Source organism: Stenella coeruleoalba (assembly GCF_951394435.1).
Source record: "Stenella coeruleoalba genome assembly, chromosome: 8".
NCBI classification, from domain to species: domain Eukaryota; kingdom Metazoa; phylum Chordata; class Mammalia; order Artiodactyla; family Delphinidae; genus Stenella; species Stenella coeruleoalba.
Window position 1 is genome coordinate 36,139,899 of NC_137154.1, and position 21,287 is coordinate 36,161,185.

General features: G+C 49.9%; 1 protein-coding gene across 12 annotated transcripts in view; it reads right to left on the reverse strand.

Moving 5' to 3' along the window:
- Nucleotides 1–21,287, reverse strand: part of NAV2 (neuron navigator 2) — an 840,045-nt gene that overhangs the window by 63,222 nt on the left and 755,536 nt on the right. For all 12 annotated transcript variants that reach the window (XM_079930284.1, XM_079930286.1, XM_079930288.1 and 9 more), the window contains 4 exons: nt 14,547–14,685; nt 6,003–6,294; nt 4,551–5,253; nt 1,455–1,922 (listed from right to left, as the gene is read on the reverse strand). In XM_079930284.1, coding sequence (XP_079786410.1) covers nt 1,455–1,922; nt 4,551–5,253; nt 6,003–6,294; nt 14,547–14,685 — 1,602 coding nt within the window. The remainder of the gene's footprint in view (nt 1–1,454; nt 1,923–4,550; nt 5,254–6,002; nt 6,295–14,546; nt 14,686–21,287) is intronic.

Consider the following 21,287-nt stretch of genomic DNA (forward strand, 5'->3'; position numbering starts at 1 on the left):
GCTTGGTCTATGAGTCTGACAAAAGCAAAGTTGTCGCTGTTAATGGGGTGAAGAGGGTTTTCATTAATTTTTTTCCCCCTGGCACGAAACAACATCTGCTCATTACGTTTGGCCAAGCCATGGCTTCCCCACAAACTCAAGGTCAAGATCCATGTCTGAGGCCCACCCTCAGGGCATCTGGGGGCCAACAACACTCCACATATTCTTCTTACAGAAAACGGGCACACAGAACACCACAGCCTGCGAGACACAGAGCCAATCCGCAGCAGAGGCCTTTGAGAGGGCAAAGAGCCAGCTGCGTGGGGAGCAGGGGTGTGGGAGACAAAGGTGAGGGCCGCAGAGCCGCGTGGTGGGCGGCAGGTCACTTCTGGGCTCGGAGGGGGAGGGGAGAGAGGAGAAAGGGCAGGAAGCTGGGAAGCAGGAGCATGCCACGGGGAGGCTGAGATGCCAGTGAGGGCTTCTGCCGCCCCTCGCCAGGTGGCAGGCTTGAGGTTCCTTCCCAAGCTGGGAGAGGAGGGGCCAACCCCTCTCCACCTGTTTCTGAGTTTTGTGGGCAGCGGAACAGACCCTCACAGGCATGTCTGGGGGGTCACAGAGCACACCGGGGCCACGAACACAAGCGGAAGCCGCAGGCCAACAGCCTCATACAAGACATCTGGCTTGACACAGGGGGGCAGAGGAAGCTAGAGGCTCGGTGGCGTCCCCGGCCTACAACGTCATTACCTGTCCTGTTTCCTGGGCAGAGTACTTCTGCAGAACTTAGGGCTAGCGGCAGGGGAAGAGAGAGGGCTAGAAGGCCAGGCAGGTGGAAAACAAGAGAAGCTGCATTAGATTGGAAGGAGGGGGTGGGGTTATTATACACGACTAGGACGTTTTTCTCATTTCCAGAGCTGATACTGGCTTTCTTCCCCATGTGGAGAAAATGGACATGTATCGCTACTGCGGTGAGATTCAGAGCTTTGAGGACAATTCTGGTTTCTTGATTTCCTATCGCTCTGGCCTGCGGCCCTTCAGTAGGAGGGTGTCTGCCCCGAGGACCAGCGTGTGGACTGGGCTGCTTAAGGAACATCCCACCACACGTTCCGCAGCTGCAGCCGCCCCCTGCTCGGACAACACAATTACAAGGGGCAGGGAAGGAGGCAGTGATGAGCAAACAATAAAAAGGAAGGACTTCGAAAGCGGAATGCCCTTTCAAAAGGCAGCATGAAATCTGCCCCCAAGAGACTTCCAGCAGCTCCATGCACTGAGAAAAACCACAGTGAAAAAGACAACAGGAAGCAGAGCCAGGCTTAATCCATCCCCAACTGGCTTCCCTCTGGAGAGACGGCAGTGATCAGGAAGAGAGAAATCTCCCAGCAAAGGTGAGCTAACACTTGGGCTTCCTGACATAATCTTTGGACTCCCGGAAGGGCGTCTTTCGGGGAGATAAAGGCAGCCAAATACACAGCACCAACCTTTCCGACAGTGTGGTCTTCACACTGTTGGTTCTGACAAAGGGGGTCAGGGCGTCATCCTTAGAGGCGGCAATGAGGCCGGTGGAGGAGTTGTGACTCAGCGCCCCTCCGCTGCCCAGGGAGATGTCAATGGACTCGCAGCTGGTGTGGAGGCTGCTGACCGACTGGAAGCCCAGGCCGTCCTTGCTAACGGCCGAGGAGCTGCTGGCGTTGGTGCCCCACGTGAGGCTGTTGGAGGGGCCCGAGTGGGCGGAGCTGGGGCTGGAGGCCAGGGGGGACTGGGTGCTGTCTGCGTTCTTACTGTAGAGAGGGCTGCTGCTGCCGCTGCTCAGGACGCCGCTGCCCGAGGGGGACTCTAAGTTACCTTGCTGGCTCAGGGTGGCATGAGGGTTGGAGATGACCACCGAGTTTTTCATGTTTTCGGCTGTGGCGATGGGCACTTGCTTGGTAGGCTTCCCACCAAAGAGTCTGCGAAGAGACAAAGGTTTACACGGGTTGAACACCCAAAGCCCAGGGACGCCGGCCGTCAGAGGAGGGCAGGGCACAGGAGCTAGTGAGAGTCCCTGGGGAGGGAGGCGCAGTCCTTTCTACAGCTCGAGGCGCTCCCCTGGGAAAGGCTGCCACACAGCGGGCCAGGGCACTGGTGGAGCAAAGGCTCCACCTTCAAGTTCTAGGATGCTGCTGAGACCCTGGATCTACCTGAGCCAAAGGGAGACGGGGAGTAATTTTCTACAGGCCTATCCCTCACTGGTCCAACATCTTGCTTTCCTTTCTTTCCATAAATAGAGTAACTAGAAAACTGCCCTTGCCCAGGAAACATCTCAAGGGGAAAGACCACCTTTGTATCCATGACCCCAGGCACAAAGCAGGCACTCCGTTTATGACCGTTCAGCTCCAAAGGAGTTGGTTTCTTTGATCTCTAAGCAAACATGCAGAATCAAGAACAGGAGGCTGGATCTGGAGGCGGCCTGGGCAATGCAGCCTCTCAGATGTATTCTCACATGAAAGCCCAGCCTGAAAGATGTGTCTTTTAGGTCCAGAGAGCTAGTACTGTCCAGTGATACACACAAACCTTGTGGGGTTCACAAGATGTTCAACCAGACACGCTGGGTGTGAACTGTGTCTCTGTGACAGACACACAGAAATGCCATTGCATGTCATCTCCCCCATTGCTCATGACCACAAATGTGCTGTCAGAACACAGGGAATGGCACAGACACTTCCCTCTTCCGTTGGCAGAGGGTTCTCTGGTAGGATGGAGAAACTGTCTTAAAGTCGAAGGACAGTACATACTCTAGAAATGTAACGGCTTTATTCTATCCACTAAAACTGTCATGGAACAGGTATCTCCGAAAAGAGACGATACTACTACATACTATGATAGGCAGGTTGCCTTTCACCCAGCTAGGCAAAGTGGTGTGAGTTTGACCTCCGACCTCTCCAAACAGTTGTTACAAATCCCAATTGTTGTAAAAATAAACAAACGCATAATCAACCCTCACTACAATGTCTGGTGACAGAAGAGGAACACTTTTTGCCTGGTGACAGAGAAAGAACTATCCTGTTGCAGAACCTTGGCTTTAGAGTACTTACACACCTCCAGTGTCAGGGACCTCACTACTTTATACTCCAAAGGCTAACTGGCTCCGTTGCCAAGCACTTCCAATTGTTACAAAACCAAAATCTAACCCACCTTCTTCCAACTTTTATGCCTTGCTCCTAATCCTGCTATGTGTAACTACACAGAAAAAGCCCCATCTTTTGTCTGTTAGTCCTTCAAACCATTTGAAGAGAGCTACCACACTTCACCTAAGGTTCCTCTTCTTCATACTAATGCACAACGAGAGAATTCAGAACACCTTAACAATTCAGGAAAAATGTAATTGCTAGGAGTGGGCTGAAAGGTGCTCAATTCACAGCCTAAGAAGCTGCATGCATTTTCAAGTATTCTATTACACTAGCCTAAGGGTCTAATAAAATGCCTTTGTAGTTACTAAAGGAAATCTATAATACCAAAGAGCGAATATTACATATAATACTTGAGGCAAGAAGCAGAGAAAATTTTCATTTACAAGGCAACCTGTTAAAACAACAAAGAGCAGCCCAATAAGACTTTCCCCTGAAAAAATAATCATTACTGAAATTCTAATAATCAAGTCTAGACAAGGAACAGTGAACTGCTGCATTATACCTTTCATGTGGAATGCTTCTTCTGAAGGCTTTGCAAACATTCCCATTCATCCCCAAATATGTACATGTGCACATAATTTTTATTTTTTCACTGCTAAGTTTTCTATCCTTGGACTTACTCTTTCTTATGACAAGAAATTTCCTGAAAAGGTAGGATGAACTCTGCTCTATGCAGCTGCAGTTTAAAGCGAAGAATCAATTTTAACGTACAAATTTCCACCCGTTGTGGAAGTACAGGAAAATGCCTTTTTCAGGTAATAGGAAATCAAATTCTCTTTTTCAAAAACGCTTCTGCTTTGAGTTGTTCTTTTTTCTTTTTTTAAAGGAAGCTAAAATTTCAAACACTGATTTGGAATTACGCGTGCAGTATAAAAAAGTATGCGGGGGATACTGGACTATTTGGGGAAAAGATGTGGCCATTATGCCACTGTCTGGCATAAAGATGAGGAATCTGAGCCACAGATTAAAAACAAAACTGCTTCCAGATCTAAGGGAGTATTAGGATCTCATCTTCGATGGTAGCTAACTTTTATTGAGCACTTACTATGGGCCAGATGTAGCTACGTAGATTAATGGACACAAGAACCTGTAGGTAGGTATCATCATCCCAATTTTACAGATGAGAAAACGGAGGCAGAAGTATTAAGAGAGGTTACATGGTGGCTAATTAAGGTGGACCTAGGATTCAAACCCAGGATGATTGATTCCAGAGGCTTATGTTTTTCACGCCAACATGGGAAAATAATCAGTTGAGCAGAATTGCTGGCAGCATCCAACCAAACAGCTTTACCCAAGGACTGAAGTGGAGAAAACCAGAGGCGGCTTCAGCTAAGAAAACAGGAAGTTATTAATCCAGGATGCCACTCCACGTATTCCAGTTCCGCTCAGTGCCATTTACCCACTTACCTGCGGAGCGTGGGAGAGGCCACATCAGGGTACTTGGCCCCTGGCTGGAGAGTGGCCTGAGCCGCACTAGACACAGGCTGGGCTGCCGGGTTCACCTTCACTGAGTTACAGGAAGCCACGCTCTCGTTGTCGGATGAGATGCCTTTCTCCTTATCGGTCTGGTTGACCAGACCTGGCAGAGAGCTGCCCAGGGCTGTCTTGGAAGGCTCCCTCAGCTTGGGCACCGGCAGGCCTGCTGACTTGCTACTGATGTTGGAATCTATGCTGCTGGTACTAGACCTGTTCCCAGCCCCATTCCGGCTGGTGGATTTACTGGGCCTTGGCAGACTCCGGTACTGTAAATTTGTCCGGGAGCTAAGAGACAGATACCCATCATCCTGATTCTGAGCCCCATCCATGCTTGTCTTCCGACCGGTGGACCGACCGACAAGTGCAGACGACTTTGGGATTTTGCCCAGTGTGGCTGACCTGCTGGTGACAGTGGCCCCACTGGCTGTGATCATGGCCAAACCAGCGGCAGAGCCACTCTGCTTCTTGAACCCAAAGCTGTTGGCGTTGGCAGTGGGCGTCCTGGAGCTGCCGGGGAGGGGTTTCTTGGATTCATCACCACTGCTGCGGCCAGCATCTGACGGGGAGCGCTTCACCTGGGAGGCTTTGGGAGACAGCCTTCCTTTCTCAGACACCTTTGCATCATCTGTTTTTCCTGAGAGAGAGATCAGAAAGGTTAGCCTGCAGACCAAGAAGTCAGCTCCGCCAGCTGACTGTTTAAAATTCTCCCCTCCTCCAAAGAACTAGCTCGCTTTCTCCTGGGGGAAAGCAGTCCCCTTGGAAGACAGAGGAAAGAGCTTTTTATAAAGATAAGCGCGTCTACAACTGTCACCGTGAGGCTTTTAGGGGATGTCAATGGTTTTCCTCATTCGCAAAGCAGTCTAGATTTACCCAGAATAAAGCAAAGCCAGCCAATTACTGATATGTCTGGGAAAGAGACCTTGTGTTTTATTGGCCATTCTCCCTCTGTCCATTGAAAAGCTGTCCCTATCATTTTCAAGGGGTACCCCACCTTCCTGCAAAAACACTGCCCTCCTTTACATACATCCTTAAATCATGGACAACGTCAATTCAACACACCGACAGCTCCTAACCACGTGCTCTTGAATAGCCTTCACTGGGTATGTTAGCTCTGACCCAGCACATGCTTAAACCGATTCAACATGTCTCGGCAGTTGAACCATCTTCAGAATTTCAGAGGCTCTCATGCTTACATACTTCCACTTGGAGAAAGGTAAGGATGTGAACCTTTCTGAAAGCTGGCTATGAGCAGAGTCTGTCTAAACCCTAAGAAGAAATACCTGTGCATTTTATAGGGATTTAAAAATATCATCAAGCCCTCGCTAGAGTGACTGCGGTTCAGGTTTTGAAAATGACAAGTGCCCACACATGCCTCTGACTCACCAGTTCCTGGGGTCTTCAGCGTGCCTGCCGGGGCAGCCGGCTTCGTCCTCGGCATGGTGATGCCCACCTGAGCTGTCATGCCTCGCCGCCACGAGCCTGTCTGAGAGATGACGGGGTTCTTCTTGCCCGACGTGCTTTTGTCCGACTCGTCAGACACATCAGAAGGATTCCGCCTCCACTTCGACCCCGGCTCCATCTTTATGCCGCTGTCTGACCCTCCGTCTGACTTCTTGACGTCATCGCCGGACCACAGGGAATTCCTCTCCACCTGTGAGTGCTTCTCAGCGTCGGTCTGCGAAGAAGACCCTCTGAATTAGTCTTTCTCAAACCCCAGGCTAGAGGGCCCCTCACCCCAGAGCAAAAATGCCCATGCCCTGGACAAGTTAAGGGAAAAATAACAGATGACTACTTTAAAATGTTTGGGCCTTGTACTCTGGTTATCTTGTTAGGAAGCCTGATATGTTGGGTCCAAGGAAGGTAAAGAATACGAATATGTCCTAAAAGGGAGTGAGGGAGGAGAGTAAAAAGAGCCAGAGGAAAACGAGGGACAGAGCCCCATGGAGGAGAACCAGTGGACGGAGCTGTGACAAAAATTCAGCCACCAGCCCTGCCACTTGGTGACCAGCCTCCTCGAGCTCCGGCAGCCCGAGCTCTACCCAGCTCACAGCCTCCCAGCCCATGTCCCTTTGTTCAAGAGCTCCCGATCACTCCAGTGGCAGCCAGATCTCTGGATCGAGCACAGCGCTACAGTCTAACGCACCGAGAGCGAGCGAGAGAGGGCGGCTGCTAGCTCCCCTCGAATCAGGGAGAGAGAGGGGCCGAGAGGAGGCGAAGCCTCAGAAGCCACTTCCTCCCCACGACACCATGTGCTCCCACCCAGCTCCATTCATATGCCGCTGCTGCCTCCTCTTGTGGGATTTTGTGCAGACGGGGGATATAATTAGCCAGCTTTCTTTGGAAGAGGCCTGACCTGCTGGCCACGGAGCCCAGGAGGGGACAGAAGCGTGATGGTTAATCATTTGCTGCAGTTAAAAGCCATAACTCGCTAACCAGAAAGCTTTGGGGGCCTCCCTAGGGGTTGGGGCCAGTCTGAGCAGATTTCAGCGGGGAGAAGCAGTGCAGTGAATGGGGAAGGGTGGTCAGCAACAATTTAGGGCGGCTCCCCTGCGACACAGGTCCCATATTTGCTGTACTTAACTACCAAGCGTGGGCAACACCAGCAAGGCAGCAAATCAAAACGACCCCCTGGCAAGAATCTGGCCTGATGCTCGTCACTCGAGATTAGTACCGATGGCTTCCTGCACGGAATACGCTGGCAGAGTGGGAGCAAAGATACATACAGACAAGCAGCCCAAGTTCAATCGCCTCTCTATCGCCACCACAGCCTCCCCCCTCTCCCTCAGCCACCTCATGGGTGCCTTCAGTTGTTTGGTCATTCCTCAAACATCTCCACGAGGGACCAGGCATAGAGAGGAGGACAGAAACACTCCTGGGCTGCAAGAAGCTCGTCGTTCAGCTGCGGCAAAGGACAGAGACCGAGGCGTCCCCACAGCAGGCACGCAGTCAGGCTTGGTGAGGAAATGAGCAAATCGGTCGGCGAACACATGCTTCTCGAGCTACAGCACACTTTAACGAAACGACCTCATCCGATCCCGACCGCTGTCTGGTCAAGGAGGGTAAGCAGGTACGTAGAACTGTCTTCATCTCAGTTTTACAGAGAAGTGAAACTCACGGTACTTGCTCCGTGTCCCCACTACACCAGCCCGTGTTCCTTCCTCTAAATCTTCCAGGGTAGTCATTCAACCAGAATTTCCTCCATGCCCGTGGTTTGCCGGGCACTATGGTGGGTCTGAGGACCTGTGAGTAAGATTGGTTCCCATCCCTTCTGAAGTTTATGATCCAGTGAAAGAGGCAGGGATTGGAAATATAAGACAAATAAATGGAAAAAGACAAGGAGTCTGAGAGAGAATTACAGGCAGTGATGTAATTTAGATTATGATGATGGGGGTAAGGTACAGTGGTCTGGTAAGGCCTTTTTGAAGAAGTGTCCTAAAGAATGAGCAGAAACTTACCGAGAGAAGAGTTTAGGGAAGAGCATGCCAGGTAGAGGGAAGAGTATGTGCAAAGGCCCTGAGGCAGAAAATATCTTGGCTTTGGAAACATTCACTCAACAAATATTTACCGGTACCGCTGTGTGCCAAGCAAGCTTTTGGGTACTGGGAATACTACAATTAATAAGAACAAAATATCAATACGAATCATGAACCTCCTGGAGCTTATGTTCAAGTACATTCTAACACATTCTTTTACACTCTAAGAGGTACTGAAAACGTAGTACATACCACATCCTGGGGTACTGCATTAATTGTTCCTTTAATGCTCCTATACGTTATTTTCCCTGATCAAATTATAGTGACGCTAATAGTAGGAGCAGTAACAATTAAATTTTACTAAACATTTACTATGTGCTAGGCACTGGGCTAAAGTGCTTTGCATGTACCATTTAATTTAATCTTCACCAGAAACCTATGAGGAGGTTATAGTTCGTAGTCTCGATTTTACATGAGAACACTGAGGCACAGAGTAGAAAGGAAAATTGCCCAAGATCACACAGTGCAAGGATTCCAGGGAGCCTGAGTGCAGAGCCCATATTTTAGCCATCAGGCTATGCTGCCTTCCTGGAGAACAAGTCCAAGGACTTGAGGATGCTGCATGTCCAGGGGCACCTAACATAACACCTACACCCAGTAGATTCTCCTTCCACCCTGGCTGGCCGGTGGTTCCCCAGCTCCAATTCTGGAGCAGTTCCAGCCTAGCCTCTGGGTGGGACCTCCAGAACTGATTCCACCCCAGTGGCAGAGAGAGTGCACACATCCCTGGTCTGGGACTACAGTTGAATCCCCCTCTGGAAAGAACAATCATCCAACCATCACAGCCCCGCAATGTATGTGGTCCAGGGTGGTAGGCTTCCCAGCTGCTCTCCGCACAGCGGCCTCTGCCCCGGGACATTACACTGGCTGTGAGTTCACATCTCCTTAGCAAATCCCTGCTGAGCTGTGTGCCAGGTCATGTGGTGGCACCAGGAGGGATTAAAAGATGAAGAAGGGCCAGGCTCTCTGCCCCCAGAGCTTACAACAGGAGGGCCAGCAGGACAGCCACATGGGACGTACAAAGAGCTGCACCCTCCCCTTTGCCAGCTGTGCCCATCTCAAGTGGTACCTCCTTTCTGTAGCTACTCCTACTGTAAGCCCACTTACTCCTTCAGCATCCAAGAGGGAAGGCAGGGAAACAGCCACAGTCAAGGAGGAAGAGGGCCTGGAAGATGGGAGAGTTCTCCCCTGAGGGCCCAGGTTCCCCAGAGACTGAAGAGGGGAGGCCAGTCTTCTGAGAGCGAGAGGATGGAACCAAGGCGCTGAGGAACGAGGTGCAGCCATGGGGCGGGAGGTGGAGGGAAGAGCGTGGGCTTGGGGTCGGACAGACTTGAGGTCAAGTACTAGGTGCTGCAACTCCCTCCTGTGCTGTGTGTGACCCTGAAGGAAGTGGCTGAGCTTCTTTGAGATTGTTACCTTGTGCGTGAAACAGGGGTGATAACAGACAGGTGTCTCAGAGAGCTGACGGTGGGCGCAATGAGCTCAAGGTGGAGGGACTCAATTTTAACAGTGGCTCTTTTGTCACCAACTGTCCCCCCTCTGAAAATCTCCGGCACTTTAGCATTTAATCTATTTCTGTCTTGCATTAGGGTGAACAGGGTACTTGTCTTTTGTGCTCTTAGGCCACAAGCCTCTAAGAAGCCAGAGACGCTGCCGTCTTCAAGCCCACACCACCCCCGCGGACTGAGATGCTACACTGGCTAAAGTCTGAGTCCCAGGAATAACAGAAACTAGGATCAGCGTCAGCATCATTATCTGCCGCCTTTCTTACTGGGCACTGGGTGCCTCTGCACACATTATTAGCTCATCTAATCCTCCAAACTTGCACTTTTATCTGTATTTGACAGACAAGGAAAGCACAGGTGTGAAGAGGAAAGGTAACTTGCCTCAAGTCAGGAGCAGCAGGACCCAGCAGGTGGCACAAGGGGTGCCCCACCCACACCCCAGCCAAACCCTATCCTTACGTCCAGACCATCACCCGAGAGCATCCAGAGAGCCCAGGATTACTCAAGGTCACACAGGACAGGAATCCTTGCCACAGAATTCAGAATTTTGTTCCTTCAGTAGCCAAAAGTAAACTCACATGGAATTACCACTTTTTCCCCCTTGTATATTTTATTAAAATTTCAAAGGCAGTGAAAATGAGAGGAATCTTGACATATGCCTTTTTTGTACCTTGGCACCTGGAATGGAACCTTCCACAGACTGAGAGAAGATGCCGAGTCACAAGGACAGGAAGAGATAGATGAAAGGGATGTGGGGAAGTGATGTTCATGTGTGAGAAGTCTTCTGCCACCAACACACTGTCCCAAAAACAAAATGCTGCAAAACTTAAGACAAAATGCTCTGACAGGGCTTCCCTGGTGGCGCAGTGGTTGAGAGTCCGCCTGCTGATGCAGGGGACACGGGTTCGTGCCCCAGTCCGGGAAGATCCCACATGCCGTGGAGCGGCTGGCCCTGTGAGCCATGGCCGCTGAGCCTGCGCATCCGGAGCCTGTGCTCTGCAACGGGAGAGGCCACAGCAGTGAGAGGCCCGCGTACCGCAAAAAAAAAAAAAAAAAAAAAAAAATGCTCTGACACTACAAAGAAAGGACATGAATAACAGTCAACTTTTGGTTCCTGACATGAATGGAGGAAAGAAGCAGAGGTATAGGTAATATAGAGGAAGGAAGGAAGGAAGGAAAGGGAAAAAGGAAAAGGAAATGGAAAGGAAAGGAAACAAACGAAATGAACCATCTGAGCAACTACTGAGAATTAGGTTCTGAGGGAATTCCCTGGAGGTCCAATGGTTAGGACTCAGCACTTTCAACTGCAGAGGGCCGGGGTTCAACCCCTGGTCGGGGAACTGAGATCCCGTAAGCAGAGTGGCACAGCCAGAAAAAAAAAAAAAGAAAAAAGAAAACGAATTAGGCTCATTTATCTGAAAGCATGTTCAGATAAAGAATGTCCATATCGCTCTCACACTCACCCTTCAAGATAAGCCTAGTTACCGTGATTTTATGTAATCACGGGGAGGCAGAGGCTTGGAGAGGTTGAGCTTATCCAAGGATGCCACAGAGCTAGGAGCTCAACCCTGACTTCAAAGGCCGTACCTTTTCCCTGACACTGCAGCCAGACTCACCAGCTCTCCTGGAGAAAGTTGGTCAAGAGGCTGTCAGACCCCAGGCAGGGAGATGCTTTGCCCAGAACACTGAGAAGCAGTGGGTATCTGGGCACGAGTGCCCCATCAAAGACCCTCCCCGTGCTCCTCGACATCCTTGAGGAGACAGTCACTCACAGACTAAGGGGACTTCCATCCCCCAAGGACCGCTCCTCTGTTACCGGCTGCCGCCTCTCTCAAGCAACTAAATGAGGCTGTTCCTCAGGCTTCCAGACGACAGCTCCCCTGTTCCTTAGATGTACTTCCTTTTGGCTGGTCTTCAGAGGCTTTTCAAATAAACTCAGGCAGGCAAGCTGTCCTCAACATGCTTTCCCAGTGGACACACTGGGCTACTTCTTCCTGCCTTTCCATGCCTCGCCTGGGATGCTTTGTGCTGCCCATTGGTCCAGGGAAACCCATATGTGATGGGAACCTGAATGAGCCCCGGGGAGGATGGCAGTGCACACCTTCCCGCTGCGTGACGCTGCCCCGAGAGGAGTGATGGCCCCTAGCCTTCCTCAGAGTGGTACAGGGGAGGAGGGGAGAAGGCTGCAATTTATGTGGATTCAGATATTTGGAGATGCTCCCTGGACAGGAACAAAGGAATGCCAAAGAAACCATCTCAGCAGGACTCTTTGTAACTATGGGTGCAAGTCTACATTTATTTTATTCCAAGACCTACTTGCTTAATTTTTATTTAAATATTTTAAACTCAAGTAGTTGTAGAGCAAAAAAACAACCCAATAAATAGTAAATTCTTTTTTTTTTTTTGCGGTACGCGGGCCTCTCACTGTTGTGGCCTCTCCCGTTGCGGAGCACAGGCTCCGGACGCGCAGGCTCAGCGGCCATGGCTCATGGGCCCAGCCGCTCCGCGGCATGTGGGATCTTCCCGGACAGGCACGAACCCGTATCTCCTGCATCAGCAGGCGGACTCTCAACCACTGCGTCACCAGGGAAGCCCAATAGTAAATTCTTTACAACCCTTGATGTTATCTTTCTGATCTTGGTCAAAAGACATGCTTGTGTAATATTCTTGAAGCTTTTCTGATGTGACATTTGCTAAATGAAAGCAAAGAGCTGGTCAAGGAGGGGGGGGGGCCTTGACAGTAACCAAATTCAAATGTATCATTTGTAAATCCCAGATGGTTACTCTGTATCAACGTGGAAAACAGATTCTAACTCCAGGTTTGTGGGAAGGGAACAAAGACAAGGAGACTGTTCCAACAATGTTTTGTTGGCTCAGTGAGCGTTTTAGGAGCAAGCTTCTTCCTACCTTGCACGTAAACAAGAGAGAAACCTCCTGATTTATAGATCTCTCTCTCCTCTCTGTCTCTGTCTGTCTCTCCTTCTCTCTTAGTCCCCCAGCTCTATCTAAGAACTGTCTAGAAGCTTGGTTGTTGTTACCTTGAAATTAAAATGAGTCTCGGAAAAAAAAAAAAAATTAGTGTCCACAAGGAAAGGAAAACGGTGGATTTTTTTTTTTTTGGCTGTGCCCCACGACATGCAGGATCTTAGTTCCCCGACCAGGGAATGAACCTGGGCCACAGCAGTGAAAGCACCCAGTCCTAACCACTGGACCACCAGGGAAGTCCCGGAACCTGTGGATATTATAACATTTGGCAAGTGGTAGGGACACAGTCGGGCTGGGTGTTTCTAACTTGTGTCTAATAACTAATTAAACAGTGATCAGTTGGTGGTGTGGCTTAGGGGTTTTTTTGGTTTTTTAAATTAACTTTTATAAAATTGAGGTATAACATTCATATACCGAATGTACAATCTTAAGTATATAATTAGAAGAAATTTTCTGAAATTAACGCGCATAACTACCCCTTAGATCAAGATGTGGCACATTATCAGTACCCCCCAAATCTCTGGGCTCCCTTCACTTGGGTAGTTTTTTTTCCCTTAACCGCCACAACCCACCCTTGTTTGCCAATGATAATTAGAAATTCAGGCTAAAAATGAAAACTCAAGAAGTCATAGGCAATCCCAGAGGCAACACCTAATAGATTTCATCAGGCAGCCTGTGTTTACATTTCTGTGGTACAGAATTAATCCCACACTCTGACACATCCTTCATTTAGCCCTGTCCTCAAAGAGAAAGATACCTTTGAAAGCAAAGAGATTCCCAAAGCAGCTCCTATCTGTCCAGAGTGAGACAGAGCGGAGAAAGGAAGCGGATGTGAAAGGAAGGGAGTGAAAGAAGGTGCTGTGTCAGCTCTGCCCTCAAAAGGTCCCTCTGGGAGACTCCATCCCCATCAGACCTTCACATGGGTTCACCCGAGGCAGCGGGCGCCACTGGTGGGAGGGACTCATCCTGAAAAGGATTCCAGTCCATATATGCCAGTGCCACTGTGGGGACTGGCGGTGAGGATGGCAACTCGCTTGTCCACTAGTAAAATGGGCTTATTAGAACCAATCCCCCTGACCACTGAGGGATGCTATGAGGGGAAGCAAACACACCTACACAAAACTGCTTTGGAAGCACTGCATCTGAAACACTAAACCAGAGAGTTTAAAGCAGGGGTTGGAAACTCAAGTGCCTCAGGACAGGCAGGTATTTGAAGGGTGTAGCTGGTTGGCACACAGCGGCATGGGCGCCCTGTCCAAAGGCGGGGACACCTGGACATCTGTTGGTTGTGGAGAATATAGACTCTGGGAGGCGATATCTTCTGATTTTTCAAGAGAAACCAGAAGCTCACCATCATGTGAAGTGATGAACTTTAAAAAACTTGACATGCCACCCCATTTAAAGGAAGAGTGATACCGTGGGCCAAGTACAATACACTGGCAGGAGGATATGACCCACAGATCTGTTGGGACGTACTGGTCTTCCAGCCCAGGCTTCTTAACGTTCTTCCCACCCCAGCACTCTTGAGGGATCAGACGAACGCCATGGGCGCGCACTCCAGACTAAGAACGGCCAGTTGAGTCCAACATCCTTTTTCTTTCTTTTTTTCTTTTTTTTCCAAATAGATGATGAAACTGAGGTCCGGGAAGGAAACAGGATTTGCCAAGGCCACCACAGTGAGAGCGGTGAGTCTCCCCACTCCCGTTTAGCGTACCCCGATGCTGGACCCCACCCTCTCCCTGCAGGTAGAGGACAGAGTGAAGACGTAAGAGCACAGGCATCAAGCAGGAGGTCGGGCCTCATCTCACGGACCTGGAGATTCTGTGCACCCCAAAGAGCCCCCTTGGCCCACAAGCCCAAGGCTCTCTGCTGGCAGGGGCTCTGGGAGGGACCCTGTTCCTTACCTGGACATCCAGGCTCTTACGCGAGGAGGCAGGCGTGTTGGCATAGGAGCCGATGGAGGAGCTGGTGTTGATGTCATCCGTGCTGAGGTTGTCTATGGTGTCGCTGATCCCGCTGCTGACGGAGCTGCTGTCATCCCAGCTGCCAAGACAAACACAGCCTGAGCACCAAGACCTCACACTGCGTCAGCTCAGCAGCGTCTGATGATACAGACAAGTGTGTACCATCCCCGAAGGCTCTGGTGTCGCAAAGCCCCAGACAGAGCTCCTTTGCCTCTGATGTGACTCATCTTCAAGGGTGCCATCCATCCGTTTCGTCTGGCAGCTGGGTGAAGTGGCTGATGTGTACCTTCCCCTGAAGGGCGGGCACCTCCCTGAGCAGACGTGGCTGGACACCTACACCCTGCCTACCCCATCCTCAGCTTCATCTCGGGAACTTCAGAAAGGCCAAGGGCTACCTGCCAGGCCTAGAGCCAGCGGAGGAGCAGTGGGTTTGGGGGCTGGAGCTGACAGTGGGGCAGAGAAAGAGACAGCAGTGGCACCCTCCCTGGGGCTCAGAGCAGGAGAAAGAACTGCTATGTGAATTCCCTGGACTCCACTCCTGGAGCAAAAAAGCCAAGGGAAGGAAAGTGCAAAAGTCAGCAAAACCCACCAACTCCATTGGCAGTTCTAACTCTAATAATGTCCCAGGATGCATCGAAAATAGAGTCCATTTCTCAACCCTCAACTCCATCGAGACCATCGTCCCCCACCATTCAAGTCAAATCTCCAAAAGCAATAGTTTGCTTTTTTCTTCTGCCTTGCCTCCTGCTTCCCAACACCAAGACATTCAGTCAACCCCCAGGTCCGCCCGCCTCTGCTTGCAGAATCTCTCCCAGTGTGCACGGCCCTCCCCGCCCCTGCGCCCTGCGCCCCCAGCTGCTTAGCTCTGCCTAGGTGACTGCCAACAGGCCGGCTGCGCTCTGTGCTCCTCGTCTGCTCCCAGACCATCTATCCTCCCCACGGTGCCAGAAAGATCTTTGTGAAACACAAATCAGATCTATTGCTCCACTGCGTCAAACCCTCCAGCGGCTTCTCAGGGACCCAAACTCTGTACTCTGGCCCTCAAGACCCTGTGATCCAGCCTCCCCGTCCAGTCCTGTCTTGGGCCCCCCTCCATCGCTCACTGGCTCTGGGTTTTCATGTTCAAGGCTTTGCATTTACTGTACCTCTTCTTGGTCACCTGTCCCTTCTTCTTTCTCACTTGAAGAGTCACCTCCCCAGAAAGGCCGTCCCTGGTCCCTCTATCTGCAGTGCCACCTCCAGCCCCCGCCCGGCCAGCATCAAGCCGGTTGCATTTTCTCATCTATTTGGTTGCAGGGTGGCAGATACACAGCAGGTGCTCAATAAATACTTGCTGATTTAGACACATGGGAGTGGGAAGTTGAGGAGGCTATAAAGTAAGCTTCCACCATCAGTGTAACACTGCTCTACTTGATCGAGTGACAAAAGGTAAGGATTACTGTTTTCCTACTGTACAGGTGGAGAAACTGAGGCTTAGAAAGGTAAGGCGCCTGGCACAAGGTCAGACTGTAAGAGGTGGAGCAGGACCTGGATCCAGCTGCCCCAGCTTCAGAGCCACCCTCTTTTTTAAAAATAAATTTATTTATTTATTTTTGGCTGCGTTGGGTCTTCATTGCTGCGTGCAGGCTTTCTCTAGTTGGGCGAGCGGGGGCTGCTCTTCACTGCCGTGTGCGGGCTTCTCATTGCGGTGGCTTCTCTTGTTGCGGAGCATGGGCTCTAGGCGTGTGGGCTTCAGTAGTTGTGGCTCAAGGGCTCTAGAGCACTGGCTCATTAGTTGTGGCTCATGGGCTCTAGAGTGCGGGCTCAGTAGTTGTGGCTCACGGGCCCAGTTGCTCTGCGGCATGTGGGATCTTCCCAGACCAGGGCTCAAACCCGTGTCCCCTGCATTGGCAGGCAGATTCTCAACCACTGCACCACCAGGGAAGCCTGTGATTCACAATTTTTAAAGGTTATACTCCATTTATAGTTATTATAAAATATTGGCTGTACTCCCTGTGCTACACAATATATCCTTGCAGCTTATATATTTTGTACATAGTAGTTTGTACCTTCTAATCCCCTACCCCATCTTGCCCCTTGCTTCTTCCATCTCCCCACTGGTGACCACTCGTTTGTTCTGTGAGTCTGTTCCTGTTCTGTTATATTCCCTAGTGTGCTGTATTTTTTTAGATTCTACATGTAGGTGCTATCATATAGTATTTCTCTTTTTCTTTTCTTTTTTTCTAAAATAAATTTATTTATTTATTTATGGCTGTGTTGGGTCTTCATTTCTGTGTGAGGGCTTTCTCCAGTTGCAGCGAGCGGGGGCCGCTCTTCATCGCGGTGCGCGGGCCTCTCACTGTTGCGGCCTCTCCCGTTGCGGAGCACAGGCTCCAGATGCGCAGGCTCAGTAGTTGTGGCTCACAGGCTTAGTTGCTCCGCGGCATGTGGGATCTTCCCAGACCAGGGCTCGAACCCATGTCCCTTGCATTGGCAGGAAGATTCCCAACCACTGAGCCACCAGGGAAGCCCTCTCTTTTTCTCTCTGACTTATTTTGCTAAGCATGATGCCCTCTAAGTCCATCCATGTTGTTGCAAATTGCAAAATTTCATTCTTTTTTTATGACTGAGTAATATTCCATTGTATGTACATACCACACTTTTAGCCATTCATCTGTTGATGGACACTTAGGTTGCTTCCTTATCTTGACAATTATAAATAATGCTGCTGTGAACATTGGGATGCACGTATCTTTTTGCATTAGTGTTTTTGTTTTTTCGGATGTATATCCAGGAGTGGAATTGTTCTGACACTGGCGTTTCTGAGGCATCAGGCTGCCGCTGTGCAGGCCTTTCAGTGAGGCACAGCTCACCGTGGAGGGTTGAATGGTGGAGTAATGTGGTTAAGTCAATGCATCATCATCACACAGCCCTGGGTGTAGATACTGACCCTGCCACTCCTGCTCTGGGATATGCTAGCCTCCCGAACCTGGGCTTCCTCCTGGGGAAGTGGGCCGTGTCGTATGCCCGTGTGCACTGAAAATTGATGTAATAGAGAGCCGTCTGGCATCACAGTAAAGAGGGTGGCTCTGGGACTTCCCTGGTGGCGCAGTGGTTAAGAATTCACCCGCCAATGCAGGGGACACGGGTTTGATCCCTGGTCCAGGAAGATCCCACATGCCACGGAGCACTGAAGCCTGTGAGCCACAATTACTGAGCCTGCGCTCCGCAACAAGAGAGGCCGCGACAGTGAGAGGCCCGCGCACCGTGATGAAGAGTGGCCCCCGCTCACCGCAACTAGAGAAAGCCCTCGCACAGAAACGAAGACCCAACACAACCAAAAATAAATATAAATTAATAAATAAAAAACTAAAAAAAATTTGTGAATCACTATGCTGCACATCTGAAACAAATAATATTGTACATCAATGATATCTCGAAAAAACAAACCAAAAAAACCAAACTACAAAAACGAAATGCCGATATCTGAGATTTAGAAAGCCAGGAGCTCCCCATACTCCCCCAAGTAATCAAGAGGAAGTTTCAGTTTGTTCCACCAGCTTGTAGGATGCCTGTCTCAGCTCTACTGATCAGGCAGGAAGACGAGGCTTAGTGGAAACCTGTTTTCATCACCTTTCCCTTCAGCCCGCCAATGTGGCTTCCTAAAGCCCACCTGGAGGGTCCCACGCAAGTGCAGGGGAAACATGCAAAGGTGGTTCTCAAGTAGGGAGGATAAAGGCAGGAAGTGTGAGGGCTCAGGAGAGGACTTAGGATGAATTCACAGGCACTGCAGCAGCCCGCAGCTCCGGGTCTTAGCCGGCTCCCCCCCTGTGATGACACTGCTTTGGCCTGGGCTCCATCCGGTTCGGAATCCTCCTTTAAGGACTTCTCCAAATGCTCTGGCCCACCCTCACAGTCCCCTCCTCTGAATCCCCACAGTCTTCCGCATTTGGGTTCATTCTATGCACTCCTGCAGTTTTCTAGCTGTTCTCCGTATGATGGTCTGTCCTACTTTCCAAGCATATGCAGGGGTCTGCTTCGTGATAGTAACAAGTGCATCCCAGGTGTCAGGCATCATGCCAGGTGCTTCCGATACATCACTTACGTCTCCACTCTTCCTATCACACCTGTAAGGGACCTATTATCCTCCCCAGTTGACAAATGAAGAGATCAAGGCTGAAAGAACAAGTATTTTGCCCAGTGCCGTGCAGTCCACTTTGGCATTGGGCTTGAGACGCTGAATCGTCTAATTGCAGAGCACGCGCTCCCTCTGGCCTGCATCATCCGATTTTTCACAACAGCCGCTGGCTGAGTACTTGCCAACATGCCAACTCTACAGTATCTGCACGTATTCTCAGCAACGTTCCTACTCCCTCACAGGTGGCCTTGCTTCCTAATGAGGAAACTTGAGGCCGTGAGAGCTGCCGTCCAGGGCTCTCTGCAGATGCATGGCAGAGCCGGCAGTGAAGCCCTCCCTGACCCTGAAGCCCACCTCCAGAGCAGTGCTGCCACAGCAATGCCAGCCTCACATCAACTCCATCTCCAGGCACACAGTATGTGTTTATTAAACACCTCCTGACTGAACTCACGTACAGGAGAGACGGGCAGGGCAAGTTCTGATGCAAAACGCAGCCCCAGCAGTGGATTCTGAGCCCGGCTCCCTCCCACTTCAGCCTCTGACAAGTCACAACTTCCTTGCCTCAGTTGCCTTATGGGTGACACATGGATGACACCACCAAGGCTGACAACTGTGGAAGGCTCTGCTGGGAAAAGGGTGACGTAACAGATGAGAAAGGACTCTAATCCACCCTCATGATGAAAAGAAAATCCCATGAGTCTTTAATTGCATCTGCTCTCTAGGGTTAGCAATTTAACGTATCTAAAATTTCCCATAATCCAACGAAGAAGAAAGAGGACAGCCAAGAGACAAGTGGGGCTGGAGGCGAGGAAGGAGGGAACTTAGTAACAGATGCCCATGAATCCAAGCCCCAGATTTTTTTGCTTTGAAATTGTACCCGCTCTTCCTTTGTGGCCTTTCAACACTGAGATGCTGTTGCAGAGGGGCATGTGGCACTTATCACACACACGATTCTTCCCACGTCAGTGCCCAGAGCATCATGAGGCTATGATGAGATTACAGGAAGTCCTTGAAACTGAGCTGGCCCAGAAGGGGCGAACCAATGATCTACCCCACAGAAGAGTGGAGAGGGGAAATTAAGGAGGAGGAAGGAGCAGCGACACAAGGGAAGTCCATGGTGAACAAGAGCGGCCTTGGTGTCCCCCAGGGCTGTCTGTGTGTCAGAAACCAGAGCTGTCCCCACACTCGGAAAACCAGCCATGTCTCCCTCACTTCTGGATCTTTGGGGACACTGACGGATCTATCTAGATATAAAATCACTTAGCTCCAACTTGTCCTTTCTCTAAAATTCAGGGTATTATAAATGGCCATGAGCCACCAAGATCAAGGTCAGTGAGTTCCAAGAAGCATCCTAAGGAAAACTGGGTCCATAAGATGCTCTGTGATAACAATGTGGTCCCAACAAGAGAACGTGGGGTATGCTAGCCCCCTCTTAGAGATTCACGTTGTCCAGGAACTTCTTCACGGTTACAAAGTGCTGGCACGAGCTCTTTAACTTTGCCTAAAAGAGCACTCCCCCCACAGGAGATGCTGAGAATGACACACAGCTCTGGAAGGAATGCAAAGGAAGCCTAGAGCTGCCTCTGATCCACCGGCCCCTTCATCCTTACCTGCCTTAGAAAGCAGCTAGCCCAGAGGCAGGGAAGCAGAGGCAAGAGGAATGACATCACATGAGCTCCTGCATCCAGTCAGTCCAGAAGCCAGAAGCCACTTCTGGGAGACCAAACAGTGAGAACTAATAAAATTCTTTTCTTTTGCTTAAAACGAGTTTGCTTAGGTTTTTGTCACTCGGTATACTTGTGCTAACTGCTGGGGAATTGCAATTTGTTTCTAAAACGACTCCAGACATGTGGTTGAGAGTCAGACAGGAAAAATGTGGAAAGCATGCAGAATTCATTCAGGCAGTAAGGACATTAGTTGAATCCAATCAAGTGGCAAAGGAAATTAGGTACAACCTGGGATGGGGTACAAGTCTACTGACCCAAGTCGGGCGATAAATGTTGAAAGAGGTTACAAAACATGATTATGACTCAAACTTGAAAGAAACCCAGAGGATTTGTGTTTGCAGTGAGGTGAAACAAAATTCCAGGTAAGAGGCTCGAGGGACCCAGATGCACCCAGATGTAGTGCAGAAAGAACTACAGTGTCCTCAGCCGTGGCTCCAGAACAATCGTTCTGGACTATGATTGGACCATTCCTGCATCCTGCCCTTGAATCTGATTGAGAAAAACCACATGATGGTTCTGAGCCCACCCGAGAGGATAAACTTCCTCCCCTCAGTTGGGAGTAAGTGACTTTAAATCCTGGGAAAGTTTCAAAAAGATGAAGGGAGATAATGAAATAAATTCTAACATTAATACTTAAGTTTAGGGTGAAAGCTTTGTGATCACTGGGGTGATCTCTCTATATTTATAATATTTAAAAAAATATACGAGACTCTAAAAAGAATAGTCTTGTGATTCGAACCTAAATGAGTACTGATTTTTGATTTGAGATGTTTAAGATGAAAGATTTAAGAATTGGATTCAGACTGCAAAAAAAATTGAAGTGTTTTGGACAAACTG